We start from the raw sequence: 16,123 nt of genomic DNA, 5'->3' as shown, positions 1-16,123 counted from the left end.
GAGTTAAGTAACTCTGAGTTTTCGTTAAACCCTAGGGCTGTACTATGAGGCGAGGTAACTGGCTTATTCAGGTAACTTCTGGTTAAGTTAACTCAGAGTAAGTAGTAAACCTCCTAACAGAAGAGCCTTGTGGCTTTGTTTTGCTGGGAGATTGAAGCCAGGGCTCTCCTATTAGGAGGTTTACTACTTACTCTGAGTTAACTTAACCAGAGGTTACCTTTACCTTGCTTCGTAGTACAGACCCCCACTTTTGAATACTCCCCTGGTGGCAGGACAGTAATTGTTTATGATAATAATAATCATAATACAAGTTTATAAACTAAATATAAATATATTTAGAGACCAGTATCACTATTTAAAGTCTCAAAGGGCTCTACATGTCCTTAACAAAGTCAAATCAAAATTATAGCATCCATACGTTAGAGAAAATAGATAAGTCTTTAGTCTGGTTTTAAAGGTATGAAGAGAGTTTGCCTCCCTACTTTCTGTAGGTAAACCATTCAAGAGGAAGGGAGAGCGGCAGGAAAAGGCTTGGTTGCCAGTAGACTTCTTTTTAACTCTTGGAACGACTAATAGTCCAGAATCTTGAGAGTGCAGGGTGTGTGGGGGGTTATAGTATTGACAAGTTGCGCTGCCGCAAGATGGCTGCACTGACAAGAGCTCCGACTCAACTCAGCAAAGTTTATTCTCCTACTGTTATTTTTTTAATCCCCTGTTTTGCTCTATTCTACTCCTTAGTGTCTTACTCTTTATTTATTTAAATCCCTTACTGTACTATTATTCTTACGACTAGTGTGCTCTTATTGCTGAGTTGACCTGTTTCTCTCATCTCACACATTTCATTGTACCGTTGACCCTGTGTTAACCTACATATGACAAATAAACTCTTAAACTTAAACTTAAACTTAGGGTGTAATTAAGTCAAATAGGTAGGCCGGCGCAACCCCATGTAAAATTTTGTATGTTAAATTTTAAGAGGACCTTAAAATCTGCCCTTGCATGAATAGGGAGCCAATGAAGGGAAGCAAAGTATGAGGTTTATAACAGACAAATATATCACATGTAGAGGCCACTCCCGGCTGAAGCTGGCAAATTTTTCCTGCATCCAGGTCTAATTGTCATAGATCTTTAAATAATAAGTGATTGTAATTATTATTGGTAGCAGTAGTACCACTACTACTACTAATAGTAGTAGTAACATGAGTAATTATGAGTAATTCATTAATAACAAGATGGGTGTTTTGTTTGACATTGTAAAATGTATTCCTTTATGTATTAATATGGACATTTTTACAAGCAAAGATACAACATGATGGCACTGAATATGAGGACATTGCAAAATTGTGAGGGGGTAATGTATGCAGAGCCGTTCCTGTTCCCCAAGAATTTCCTACTTGTCTCTGAGGCAAAAGTATTTGTTGGAGAGCTAATCTAAGTTCATGGGATTCGATGGAGTGTTTATTTTTGGAAGTCAATGGATAGTTGGTTGAGTGCCAGCAATCTGGGGTCTAGTATTGTTTACTAGGATATTGCCAGTGGATGTTGATTTAAGCAAACTGAACCCTGCCATATATAGAAATGTTGATATGTACCTCTCACCACCATAGGACACTATACTGCATGCCAGTTGTGCTATGTAATTTAAAGATCTATGGGAATTACAGGTGTGTTTTCATGCATGTCTTCACTATCAGTAATTGGTCAAACTTCTCTAAAATCTTAAGTATCCAAGAAAAAACTACTTTAAACCAAGAATGAGTAACACAACGATATGGTCACTGTAGTGTTGAGGTGAATACTAACAAGTGTTTTTTTCCCCTTATTTTAATTTTTTGAAGGCAAAACATGATCATTTATTAAACTGTCTGCTTTCACTCTTTCACCCTGTAAATCACTTTCCTGTCAGATCAAATATTATTGTGTATTTGCAGCACTATTTTGATTTTGATGGTGGACTGCTATTTTTGCTTTGCTTTACTTTAAGGCCTAATCCATGCAAATGTCATTTAAGAAGTGACAAGCAACTATATTTGTATTTATATCTTTAACTGCGTTTATATATCACAAACATCATAGACTAATGAGTTGATGCAATCATCCCGTATAAATCAGGGCAAGACTGCTGACGTCGGCTGTCCGAAGCATCTCAAGTGTAGGACCACTAGGGGGGGCGCGAGCATTTTTTTTAATTCGCACAAACTCTCTCTCTCTCTCTCTCCCTCTCTCTCTCTCTCTCTCTCTCTCTCACTGTGTGTGTGTGTGTGTGTGTGTGCGTGTGTGTGTGTGTACGCGCGCGCGCCTGTTTGTGCATACGCCATTGCATGCTATTGATTGCGTGGTGTGAGTCTAAGATAAGAATATTCATATTAGAAACTATTTTATCACATTTTACTGTTATTAACCATCAGTGACTATGATCGTAGTTCCTTTTAATCCACGGGTATGTACGTGGCCAGCAAATGAATGGGGAAAATTTGTAGCGAGTGTCAAAGCTCACTTTCGCACTCCTCCTCCGAGTAGCCTACGTCACACAGAGCCGTCACTGTATCACTATAAAAGCTAGCGCGAGCAAAAAAGTTTTGTTGGGTCCGTGAATACAGAGGGAACTAGAGGGGCATGAGCGGGCCGAATGGGGGAGAGACGAAGTCGACAACAGCAGTTTAAATCTATAGGGATAATGCACACGGGACAGCGAGATATTTGTGCGAACGTGAAGAGTGCGTTCTTTTAAATAAAAAAAATAGCTATAATAATGATATTACTTTAATTATGTTATGGAATATTGTTGGAATGCAGACTTGGATCGCGTTGAGTGGCCGCTCTTTATAAGTTGACAGAATGGAATTTCAAGGGGAAAACTCCTTCACAACTTGAATGCCAGCCTTTTGAGAGGATAACCTGGAATTAACTCCAGTCGGTTTTTCCCTCTCTCAGTTGTTCTTGTTTAAGTTTACCACTGACTGAGGCTCACTTGGGTGAACTGGAAGATTTTAGATTGTAAAACATACAGGTGAGAAAAGAGGTAATCAGCCATGCATCTGGGCAAAGCACTTTTGTTTTTCTTTCTTTTGAACAACGTGACCATGACTTTGTCACTATCTACTTGCACCACTGTGGACATTGACCACATAAAGAAAAAGAGAGTGGAGGCGATCCGGGGACAGATACTTAGTAAGCTGAGACTAACCAGTCCTCCCCAAGCACTCAGTCCCAGTCAGGTACCCTACCAGGTGCTTGCGCTTTATAACAGTACAAAAGAATTGATCGAGGAACTGGGCCGAGACCGACAGCAAACCTGCGGCCAAGATAACACGGAGACTGAATACTACGCTAAAGAAATACACAAATTCAATATGCTACAAGGACTCCCAGAAAACAGTAAGTAGGTTCTGGTTATTCCATCAGATGTGCCAAAAAAGGAAGCAGTGTTGTTTGTTTGTTTGTTTGTTTGTTTGTGTTTATTTATTTTAACAGAGGTGGATACAACTCTTAAAATTTCAAAAATAATTTGTTGAATATTTGTTATTAAAATATCTGGACAATTTCCCACTTGCGCCACAAATTCGGTGCGTAATTTCATCATTCAAATGCCTTCGCTCAGCTAGCTACGCGTAATATTATTTGTTATGAATGTTTTTGGTTGTTTGCCATGAGAAGTAATGAATGAGGATGTCTCACAAACAATGAAAATAAGCCGTGGTGGTTGGGCGCGCAAACAGTGGAGACACAAACTCCTGAGGTGAACGGGTCGGTGGGCAGGCTGTTTTGAAGTTGCGCTTCAGATTTATCTGTTAATTATATAGATGAGGCTCCATAGTTGCACTAAATTAAGTACTTCTATTTGTAATTCTAACACTATTTTGTAAGTGGTTCGTGCATTTGGAAAGTCAACGTAAGTTATACAGGCCTATTCTATTTCATGCGTTCTCCAAAACTATGGTGTTCATTGGAAAGTATGTTAGTGGATTTTCCATCAGCCCCTAGTATCCCAACGTGTCGATCCAAGCTCAGACGGGCCCAGATTACCCTGTGACAAAGTATCACTGAATGAAAGCAGTTTAATTTACAAAAAAAAAAAAAAAAATCAATTTCAAAATTGTGCTCGTTCACCTCTGCCCAGCATCAGGAGAGTGATTCACTTGGAATTTTGACACCATCAAATCCTTCTTCAGCCAGCCCGAGCCCTGCTCTCAAGTCTATGAGTTCACTCAGATGTCGCTGAGCTCGCCAGTCCGATTCGCTGAACTCACAGAGACCAGACTGTCTGAAGCATTCCAATGGAATAATTTTGACGCCTTCTCTCTGTTCATGGAACAAACTATCAGTGTTTTCCCTGTCAGGCTCCATAACCACTTTTTAAACAGATAATTGTAATTTTACTGTTAGTCTGGAACCATATGTTGACACTGCTAATGTTTTACGGCCCTTTTCTAAATTTTATGCAGTATTGTAATGTCAGGCCTAGACGCGAAACGGGCTAGTCTTCTGACGGCCAGAGCTAACATCTCACGAACAGTCAGAATGAATGAGTAATACTCATTTAATGACCGCCAGATATCCCATCCGAACTCACTCCTGGAAGATAAGCACCCCCTTCCCTAATGCTCATTGCAGTGAATTCTCGGGAGATCGCAAACCGTTTGGAGACTGGATAGAATTGGAAGCAGGCCTGCTCAGCGTTTGGAGAGGGTCGTTGCATCATGTTGCTGTTTTCAAATCAACAGGTGTTTCATGCTGGAAGGACACTGAACAGACCGTCCTCTGGCTCCCAAATAAGCCCTTGTGCCAAATGTAGATTTCAGGTCAAACAAAGTGCTTCTGACACAGAAAATATAGCCTCCCAGAGTCACTCTCCATAGTCAGTAGTATAAATAAAAGGGCTTTATATTGCTTTATAAAAGTACCTGATTTCATAAAATGGCTAGATAACCACTTTTAGAGCCAATTGTTTTGATCTTTGTAAGCTCATACACATAAACATAGCTTTTAAGGTGAGGGGAGGGAGTGGAGAACATTTACAACCTCATCTATAATTGGTGCCAGAGCTGAATGATCTCTTTCCTCGTCCCTCGACTTTCCATTAGGTAATTTCAACTTGCCTTGTTGGATATCAGAGAATATGGCTTCTGTCACCACAGAGATACAGTAATGTGTGTTTTCATTCCACTCACAATGACTGAACTAATGACTTTTGCATGCATTGCATTTTGGAAAGTGCTGTGGGTGGAATCTTTTACAGGTTTTGTACTCTCTTTCAGTCTTCAAAACATTTAAGAAATGGCTTACTCTCACTCAGAGAGGCTCAGTGACATTCCCATTTTCCTTTCTTCAACTTTTTTTTTTTTCCTTTTCAAAGACTAAGGTTTTAAGTCACAGTGGATAATGCACAAAATGTCTCCAAAGTGTCCATCTTTCCCTCTCCCCACATCTCCACCCTTAGAGATAGTCTAAGAGTGGACTGGACAACCCTGTACTTGCATTCCGTAGTTTTGTTATGTTGGCTCAAGCCTTAGTTTGTTTAGCTTTGTTTTGGTATGGTGATCTTTGACCTTTTGGGCATACACAAAACACTACTGAAACTATTTTGGCATTTTTTTGCTCAAGGGTGATTTCCACATTTGCAGGAATTATATTAGTAGAGGCTGAGGCTTGTACAAAAGAGATGACCTCCCCCAGGGATCCATTACCAAAATATGGTGTTCAGCAATCATTGATTCAGCAGGCAGGAAGAGGGGATGTAGGAATGGAGGGAAGGGGAGAGGGATGTGGACTTGAGCTTCAGACTTGCGGTGTTTCTGATATATGGAATAGTAGGAAGGTGATGTCATTTCGAAGCAAAACAGACACCAAACGCTCTGGCCAAGTCTGTAGGGCCAAAGTCCGCCCTCCCATTCCACTCTTCTCTTCTCTTCTCTTCTCTTCTCTTCTCTTCTCTTCTCTTCTCTTCTCTTCTCTTCTCTTCTCTTCTCTTCTCACTTTGTGAAAGTGGTGATACTTACTCAGTGACTTTAAATAGCCAAACAAGATATTCCGGCTGTTTACTTTGCAGAGGTCAACAGTAATGAGTTTCCAAAAGAAAAATCCTAAAAGACAGATGGTAGATGACGAAGGGACTGTTTCAAGTCAGGGCCAATCTATGAGCAAAAACACATTTTTAGCTGGTACAGATTACCTGGTTGGAAACACAAGTACAGTATTCAAAATATTTAGTATTATAATCTATCTGGATCATTTTTTTCAAACTGAAAATGTATGTTGGAGTTCAGTGTTAACTGACAGACACTGCTTTGTTTATCAGCTGCTCTCAAAAGTCTTGTCATATTGTCTGAATATTATCTCTTTTATTCACTTTGAAGATAAGTTACATATTCAGTTCTCTTAAAGTAGCCAACCAGGAAGACATGAATAAGATTTAAGAATGAAAATCTGCCTAAATACAGTTCTCCACAAGTGTTCTACTGTTCTCTTTGATGACCTCTATTAAGAGTGTCATATATTTTCATACAAATTTGTTTTAGATATATGTCTGGTGCAATAATAACAAAAAAACAGGCCAGCTGGTGTGTGAGGTGTGTTAGGTAGGCACACAGCCTTCTGTACCTCTGTTTTAATGCACTCCAAACTCTCCTGAACCAGCTGGTCAGCACCTGCTCCTTCATGGTCCTCTGATGCGTTTCCTGTGTTTACCTCCTGTACTCTGGTCCACAGTGACCTCACAGCCAGAGCTTTTCCTACCCAATATCCAGAATATCTCAGACAGTTCACTGGTTATTGGTCTGAAAATGACATGTGTTGAGAAATAGTTTCTCAAAACTGTCCCATCTCCTTTCCCAGAAACTCATAAGTCAGTTATTGAAAAAGGCTGCCATTCAGAGTCTCTGAGTGATGTTACCTGACCTCTGTGTGTGTGTGTGTGTGTGTGTGTGTGTGTGTGTGTGTGTGTGTGTGTGTGTGTTGGAGGGTAATGGAATATCTATAATGGCCAGTAAGTATTCAAAGAGGAGTCCATTTTAAATCCAAGTACTGAAGTTTTGTTTTGGGTTTTTTTGGTAGTTTTTATAATACTCTTAAATCTCTGCTCTAGCTGCTGGACCTTTGCAAACAGAACAATCAAACCATTGTTGTGATGCCAGAGCTACAGCTAATTAACTACTACTTATCAGCTGAGAGATCGGCCCTCTCTAAACAACAAGCACTAGGAGATCTAATCAGGATCAAGAGAAAATCATTAATGTCTGAAATTCAAATTAGCATAATGAATTCAAACTTTTTCAGCCGTACAGCTAAAATATATTGCTAAGACATTGCTGAACACCTGGTTTTCATAAAACACAAACAGTTTAATCTTACATATACATAAAAAATCCCTTCTATAAATTCAATGATTTTTTTTTTTTTTAAATTTTGATATCTACCTAACTGTACAGTAGTAATGTTACTATCAAAGGAAGTCAACTCACTATCATGATTGTCCATAAGTATACATTTATTTCTTGTTACAGTGACACAAAGCAACAATATCTAAGTGTTCGGAGATGCTGACAGATATTTAATTCAGGTGCAGTGGTGATGTCAGCATTCCGCCTCTGAGTTTCACCCTAGACCTGATAATGGACAGGGGATGTAAACTACCCATGTGTTTGTCTGCAATTAAACCAGCAATCCCGTGCACTCACAGCCATGGAACAAATTACCTACAGGCTAGAGCCTTGGCAACAAATACACCATAATGTGAAATCCACCTAAAAACCATTGCAATGGGAAAAATGAGGTCATCCAAAAGGAAAGTAAAGACCTGATTAGAATTTCAAATCTCCCCTCAAAGTGGGGTTTTCCACCTTTGGCAAGGGACACAAAAGGAAGGTTGAATGGATGGAGGGATAGATGGATAGAGGGGGAGCAAACGGCCAAACAGAAGAGGCTACTGTGCCTCCAAAAAATGGAAAATTACAAATGACATCTGTCTTAAGTTTGAAAAAGTCACCAATACATAAAGGTACTCAGGAAACACCAGTAAATATGAAGAGGGATTACTCGTTAGGTCAGGCAAAGTTTACATTGCTGTGAACTGAAACTTTGCTGTGTTGCTGCAATCAGCAGAACAGACAAATCATTATTATGGCTTTAAATTATTGTTTCCATTTGGCACATGGAGTTGCAGTAACATGGCTCCTAAAGCAGTAAACAAGAATAATTGAATAGAGGCTAAGTCATCTGTGCTGCATAACAGCCAAACTGCAATAATGGGTGTATTACATAAATGTACTATACATATACTTCTTTTGCTGTCTAACAAGAGTCTACCTCTGCGTTACTGAAAGTTCAGCCTTAAGCTTTCAGCACAGCCTCACATTTTCAGCCCATCCTCTCATTTCTGAGATGAAATATACCAAGTGCTTTTAGAAATGGGTATGTCTGTATGGTCAACAAGGCTCCTTTGTTTTGTATCACTTTGATAGGATGCTCTGAAACTGCCTGCAGTCACATGTCCAAAGCGGATACAGCCACAGTCTAAAGCAGGGCTTTGGCTTTAAGGCACCTGTTGTGTAGTAGCAGGAGTGGGAGGTACCCACGCTTGTATCCAAGGCCTGTCAGGGCCCGGTCCACTCACCCCACATGGCACATTTGGTTTTCATTTCGTGAATTCATCTTGTTGGTAACTCGGACCTCCACAAAGTACAAACAGATGGACTTGTGGCTTTTGCCTCCGCACTCTTTCAGTGCAAATGATTGCTTTCATTCACAGAGTGCAGATTGGAGGCAAAGAGGAATGAAACATTTAATTTGCTGCAACAGAACAGTGGCGTGAAATGTCATAACTGGTTTTGGGAATGCTGACCTTTTGACCCCTTTTTCCTTGCAGATGATTTACCCTACTGTCCCAAGGGCATCACCTCGAAAGTCTTTCGTTTCAACGTCTCCACCATGGAGAAGAATGCCACCAACCTCTTCCGAGCAGAGTTCCGCGCACTGCGTGTTCCCAATTCTAGTGCTAAAAGGAATGAACAACGCATTGAACTCTATCAAGTGAGTATTGGATATTCAATGCTAATCTTTGCCTATTGTGTTCAGCAACAGCAGAGGGGGAAAACGTTTTTTTAGCCTCTTGTTTTAAGTCCTGTAATCTGCTGTGCTAGATCAGATTTGGTTTGGCCAATTTGCAAGACTAAATGTTTGTTTCAAATTCTCAGGCTGACAATATTCAAGTGTTTTTACTGTGCTGTGTAGCGCCATGGGTTTGAACCAAGGAGAATTAAATTTATATCGGAGCCTCTATTCCAGCTGCCCCCCCCCCCACATCTCCCTCTATGTTTTTTTTTAAAGGTCTGATCATTATTCCAGGTGCCACAAACTGAATGGTTTATGCAGCAGTGCATTTGTAAAAAATTCACTGAACAAAGGAAAAGATTCTTAGAAACTCTCAGAGCACAGCTCCGTTTTGCCACTCAGAGCTTAAGGGCCAGTACCTGTTGTCAATCAAACAGTTTTTTTCTTTACTTCCCCCATGTGATAGGTTTGTACTTATCCAAGAGAAACAGTAGGAATTTCCGTCACTGCGGTTATGTGAGCTGCTACAAAGTTATGTCTGAGCGCATAAGTGTTGAAGCATGGTGTACAACTGAGGATTCATGGGAGTCTGTGTGTTTGTGTGTGTGTGTGTGTGTGTGTGTGTGTGTGTGTGTGTGTGTGTACGTGTGTGTGTAAATACACGAGTATTAGACAATGGGAGTTTTTTACTCTCAGTTTTCTCATTACTCTGAAACTCATGATCAGGTTCCAGAGTTTTCCTGCCAGAGAGACATGGGCCAGTAAACCACCTCAGCATCAGACTGAGGCTGAACCCCCCCCCCCCCCCTCTCCCCCATACACTCCACCACCACAGTCTGACACCCCCACAGATGGTTTCCAGGAGCCCCGCAGGAGATAGAGACAGGGTCGGCGGAACAGAGGGAGGAAGGGAGGGGAGATGGGGGCATGTAGAGACCTTCTCGCCCCCACACACTGAATTTGAGCTTGAAGGGTCTCTCGGGAGCCCCTCTTCCTCCACCCCCGACTTACTCACACAGGAAGTTAGATTAAGGTCTGACAGTGTTCGGGAACCTGATTAGCCCAACACTGACAGTGTCCAGGAAGCTGATTAGCCCTCCCTGCTCTGTAAGCCAAAGAGCTCTGAGACCTCAATGTGCTTATCGAATATGGAGAACAGCTCAAGTAGGTTTATCATACTAAAGAAGTTTAGAATAGACTGTAGGGCTACAGTCTCTTAGTTATGACAGGATTTATACAAACAAAATATTCCATTGTAAGCAGCTCTCTGAGTTTGTGTTTTACAAAATTTGTCTGAGAAGAGACAAAATGTCAATTTGTTAAAGCAGAAAACATTATAAGATACAGCAGTTACACTGGCTGAATGTATGAGAGACATAGAGCTCAAAACTGATGGTGCAGAAACAGACTACAGTCTGAAATGACGGTTCAGAGAGAAGACTTAGCTCTCTAACTAGCAGTAGGGGCTACAAACAGACATTAAAGTCCAAAACGGGGATATCACACTCAATGGGAGTCATTTTTTCCATAAGGGAGAGAGAAAGAGAGGAGAGAGAGAGTGCTTTGGCCCTGGGCATCCCACAGTGTCTGGCTGAGACAGTATTTGCATTGCCAATGTCTGGATTTTGTGTGTGTATGTGTGTATGTGTGTGTGTGTGTGTCTCAGCAGGGATGCTCAATGCCAGTACAATGTGAAATTGAATCTAATATAATAAAAACATGGTATCTATTTCAGATTATGTTTGACAAAGTTACTGTTGCAACAGATTCACCTGCACTGCTCCATTTAACATAATAACCAAACTTAACTGTTGATAAAGAATTTGAGCTAAATACACCAGCTAACCGCTTGTGTGTGATTGGCAGATCATTCGGAAAGATGAACACATAGCCAACCAGCGCTACATCGGGGGCAAAAACGTCCTGACTAAGGGAACACCAGAGTGGGTTTCATTTGACGTTACTGAAACAGTGAGAGAATGGCTCATGTACAGAGGTGAGTGTGAGCTAACCACTTTTAATCTATCAACAGCCAACTTCAAATCAACCTACCTCAAATGAATCTACACAGATGTTCATAAATCTCTCAGGAGTCTTAAGAGGCATGCATAATTTCATTAGACATTTCTATGGTTGAGAAACATTGATTACAGACTGTCCCAAAGTGTGGATTTCACAGTTTGGAGTTAAGTCAAGATTTATTGAGCATCTAAAGGGTATGCATGACTGAAATCAACTTTTTTACATGCCACTTAAATGTCAAGTGATCCCATCTGTGCAATCCTCAAAGTCTACACCATCTGGAGATGCAGTCTGAAAAATCTGAAATTTGTGAGTGAATGTGACTCACAGCGATTTTGTAGTATAAAAAAGAAAAGTACTATTTACTTTTGTGTTTTACCTCAGAAGACTTTTGGTTACTCCCAAAATATTAAAAATGGTTTGGATTGTTTATGAGGACACCCACCAAGTACAAAAACATGCCAAACTCTAGATATTAAATATTACGAACCACCCACGGTGATCCTGTATTTTTTTCGGTTAGAAACATGGGAAATGTACTGTAGATTGAAAGAGCATCGATGAAAACAAATGTGTTCTTGGCCAGTGATAGACTTTCACCTGTCTACAACTTTAGTCAGTGACTTGGAATTTTGTGAACAATGAAGTGAAACAGTTTCAACAACTGATTGTAACTTAGGACTCAGTAACTTGAGATGGCTGAAGAAGGAACATTTGATATTAGTTGAGATTAGTAGAATGGATTTGGCAGCTTGTGAACAGTTTAGCATCTGGATTAGCCTGTTGCTTTTTCTACATGTTACTTTTTCAGATTCTTAACTGGTGTGCGGGGCCATTTTTTTTTCCTGATTGCATGTGTCACTTTGCAATATTTCAGTTGATACCTAGGAATCAGCTAACGTAAAATCAAGTTTAACAATGCAACCTTATCTTTGTAATTTGTTTGGTGCCAATTATTCCAGCAACCAGTCTTGGCCTTGATGTTGGAACAACAAACAAAAAAAATATTTGTTGTTATCTCAATAAAATCTGCTGGATAAAATGTAGGTGAAATTTTTCTTTCACCTATTTAGTTTTGTTTGAACTATTTTTTATTCTGCTCAGAGTCCAACCTTGGCCTGGAGGTTAGCGTGCACTGTCCGTGTCACACATTCAACCCCAATGGTGACATCATTGAAAATGTCAATGAAGTATTGGAGGTCAAGTTTAAAGGTAAGGGGCACCTTAGCCTACCTGAGATGGCATGTTGATTTTTTTTTTTTTTTTAACTTTTCTTTTTGGGAGGGTTTGCGGCACACATGAGTATGGAGAATATCCATCTCATCTGCTAACTTCTTTGCTTGTATTTTCCTTTGGTTTTCAATTTCATGCCTTTTATCACCTCATCTTTGCTCTCTTCCACCAACCTTATGCTCTGATCTGGGATTACATAAAAAGCCCTCTGATGTCCAATCCAATGCATATGGGCCTCAGTAGTAGCTGGAGATAGTTCTTTTCCTCCTTCGGAAAAGTGAGAGATGGTGAGTCCGATCATGAGAACACATTTGATCTGGAATCTCACTTAGTTCTGAGGGCCCCAGGGGTCCCGGGAGTTTTGGGAACGTTTTCGACTCTTTCAGCCGTCCGCGCCGGGAGGAATGTACCGCTGCCATAGGCGCTCAGACACTTGGCCCTGAATTAAAGAGGGGCGTCCGTATCCACTGGTGACGTCTCTCCAGGGAGCTGAGCTGCTTTAGCTATCAGGGGCAGATCGGATGAGCAGACAGCTGGGTAGACTGTGGGGTGGGATGGGCCAGCATTGACTTGTGAATGGGAATAGGATGCAGAGTTGGGTTTACGCAACTGTAGGTGACTAAGACACCAGTGATTTGTACCAGTAATTACTAGTAGTTTTTATTAGTGAAATTCTCGGGGAACAATGATAAAAACATATATTTTACATGTTTTTGCCACCTATTTTCAGAGAGTTTCACTAGTCTTTCCTTTTCCTAGCCTTTTTCCCTTCCTCTCCCAATTAACGGACTGTGTTTTGTAGGCATGGACGGAGACTACGAAGAGCAGCAAATCCGTTGGGATCAGGGTCGTCTGAAGAAGCAAAAGGAACAACTCTTTCCCCATCTCATTCTTATGATGCTGCCGCCCCATCGCCTGGACGTCCCGCCAACCTCAAGGCGACGCAAACGTGCACTAGACACCAACTACTGCTTCTCGTGAGGGGGTTGCTACGTTATTTCACTTTGGGCTCTCTGTTGAATAGCTACTATTAGATTCAACCTGGTTTAGAGAGGCCTAATTAACAAGGCAAGAAAAAGAATACAGTGCTGTTCGAAGCAATGCGAAACACGTGTCGTTGGCAACATGTCTGGAAATGACATGCCTGGAAATTAGACTTGACCCATTATACATCTGCTGCAGGATGGAAAATATTTATAATTTTTTTTTTATTTTTTTATTACACCTTGTTTACCAGACGTCTTTTGCTTTAAGCAAAAGTACTAATAGCACACCTTATTTCTCCATTCTTGACCTTAACTTTGTGTAAACAATCATTTTAATTAGCATCTGACAGCTTTAATCATGGCAGAAGGCTTCAACAGCTCTATGCAAGTTGAGATCTGTCCCTGTGCTCACACTGGAGAGGTTATAAGCAGGATCCTGCCTACTTAGTGTAGAGATCTTTCAGTGCTCCTCACAGACAACACTGGAGACCTGGATGCGATCCGAAAGGGAAAAAAAATGACACACCTCACAGTGGAATTCCAGGTTGTCTAAAGACAGATTACCAAACATTTGGAAGATAATGCAGAATAAAAATAGCACAGGTTGAATAAGAGTTTATGGTGTTAATTCTTTGAGACTATAATGGTTTCTCTGAGTAAATGGTTCTTCAAAGCAAAGAAAGGTATGTAAAGAAAGACATGTATTGTCCATTATTTGAGAGTTAATGGAGCTATTTCTCTCTCTGTCTATGTCCTTGTCCCTCACAGGAACTATGAGGAGAACTGCTGTGTACGACGTCTCTATATTGACTTCCGTCAGGATCTTGGCTGGCGATGGATCCATGAACCCAAAGGATACCATGCCAATTTCTGCTCAGGACCCTGTCCTTACCTACGGAGCGCTGATACCACGCACAGCTCGGTCAGCCAGGCATTCTTACACATACACTAATGACTTGCACCAGAGGGCAAAAATGAGCATATTCGACTGAGAACCCATTTCACTCCAATGCCCCACACACATACACAAAGACACACAAAAAAACACAACATATTTACATTCTGAAGCTTTTTTCTGTTTTTTTTTTTCTCTCTCCAAAGCTGCTGAGTCTGTACAACACTCTGAACCCTGAGGCTTCTGCCTCTCCTTGCTGTGTGCCCCAGGACCTGGAACCTCTCACCATCCTATACTACGTGGGCCGAACACCCAAAGTGGAGCAGCTCTCCAACATGATTGTCAAATCATGCAAGTGTAGCTGAGGGCACTGGCCTTGAGGAGGCTTCAGTACCTGAGGCTGAAGAGAGAAGTGAGAGGAGGTTAGAACTGGACCCTTAAAAAATACCTCTACACACCCTTCTCACCAGTGCCAAGGTCCTGGAACAAGTTGCTGCCACAGACTACATCATCTAAAAAGTGTTTCTTTTTTTTTTTTTTTTTTCCAAATGGCTTTGCTGTTAGACGCCACTCAACTGACTTCTCAGTTCTCCAGACAAATCTTTTAAAAACTGAGTTCTTCGTGTGTGTGTGTGTGTGTGTGTGCATGCGTGTCTGTGTGTGTGTGTGCGTGCTTGTGTATGTGTTAAATTCTTATTCCATTACCATTTTTTTCAGCATTTTGACCTGCCTCACTGCTTCCTTTCAAACTCCCTGGGCATTTTCAAACTTTTCAGTCTTAATGTAATTGACAGAGAAATGACAGAGCCTATTTAAAAGTGACAACACAGGAGCTGCTTTATTAGGACGATCCAGCCGCTGGGAGCAAAACTAAAAGAAGGACTGCAAATTGCTGCTGGATTTCAAAAGAATTCATGAAAGGGTAAACAGGAGCACTGTCTAGGTGATGCTAAAGCAAACAATCTTTTTTTTTGTAAAAGAGATGTGCCTCAGCAGAAGATCCATCTATGCTAAACTATCCAGCCCTACACTGTTTGTCAGGGAGACAGGCGTATGGATGACAGTAACCTTACAAATAATAATAATAATAATAATAATAATAATAATGATAATGATAATAATAATAATGATAATAATAATAGTACAAACATGCTGGAAATAAAACTTTTTCTAATAAATATTTGTCTTGTTTTTGTTATGTTTATCTATGTTACACGTGAGAAATTTAGGGATTTTTTGGATCTTACATGAATCAGACATTTTCTGTACAAAACGATGTATGTCACTACATGAAAAGGTTAAGTAGGTCACAAACTGTAAATGTTTTTATTGTTATTACTCTTCAAAACACTTTTTTTTATTAAAAAAAATGACTTGGACAAAATGATTGGCTTTTTGTGAAGTGTTTTTGTGAAACAGTAAATCAAATTAAGTGCGTAGTTCTTGTTGTTTGTAGTTCTTCCAGTGGTTGGAATCTGTCATTCAAAGCATAGTTTATGCATTTCAGTGCTTTAATTTGCTCCCTAAACTATGTTAACTTTTTGCTCATACATACTCCTTTGATTTTGATAGGCCTTAGGGGACATTGTAGAATTTCACAGTCCACTTTAACTGAGATGAACCTACGAACAGAGTTTCTGTAGTTTATGTAACAGTTTTCCCTGTTTCAGCATGTTTTAATGACAAAAAAATATAGCACAGTCCTTTACACATATTAATGTGGTTATAATACTTAGTAAACCAGAAAGGGTAAAATGATTTTAGTATTTATGTAAAAATCTGGGTAAGACATTTTTTTAACCAGACCCACAATGCACATGTATTGTGCCAGGTGCGTTTTCCCCACTTTCTCAACTGAATGGGGGGAGTGTTATTTAACAAGATGGTCAAAGCACAGAGTATATGTAAGCATGTCTATCCGGTCAAGTGATTCACAGGT

At 40.3% G+C, this 16,123-nt stretch overlaps 1 protein-coding gene across 1 annotated transcript; it reads left to right on the top strand.

Moving 5' to 3' along the window:
* Nucleotides 1-2,905: 2,905 nt before the first annotated feature.
* Nucleotides 2,906-14,692, top strand: tgfb3 (transforming growth factor, beta 3). Its single transcript, XM_030776408.1, has 7 exons — nucleotides 2,906-3,378; nucleotides 8,864-9,027; nucleotides 10,915-11,044; nucleotides 12,175-12,282; nucleotides 13,106-13,280; nucleotides 14,058-14,211; nucleotides 14,391-14,692. Exons 1-7 carry the CDS (start codon nucleotides 3,033-3,035, stop codon nucleotides 14,547-14,549), a joined length of 1,236 nt encoding a protein of 411 aa, XP_030632268.1. The 5' UTR covers nucleotides 2,906-3,032; the 3' UTR covers nucleotides 14,550-14,692.
* The last annotated feature ends 1,431 nt before the right edge of the window (nucleotides 14,693-16,123 follow it).

This window comes from Chanos chanos, chromosome 1 (genome assembly GCF_902362185.1).
Source record: "Chanos chanos chromosome 1, fChaCha1.1, whole genome shotgun sequence".
In the NCBI taxonomy this organism is placed as follows: Eukaryota; Metazoa; Chordata; class Actinopteri; order Gonorynchiformes; family Chanidae; genus Chanos; species Chanos chanos.
This window is presented reverse-complemented; position numbering and strand designations above follow the sequence as displayed.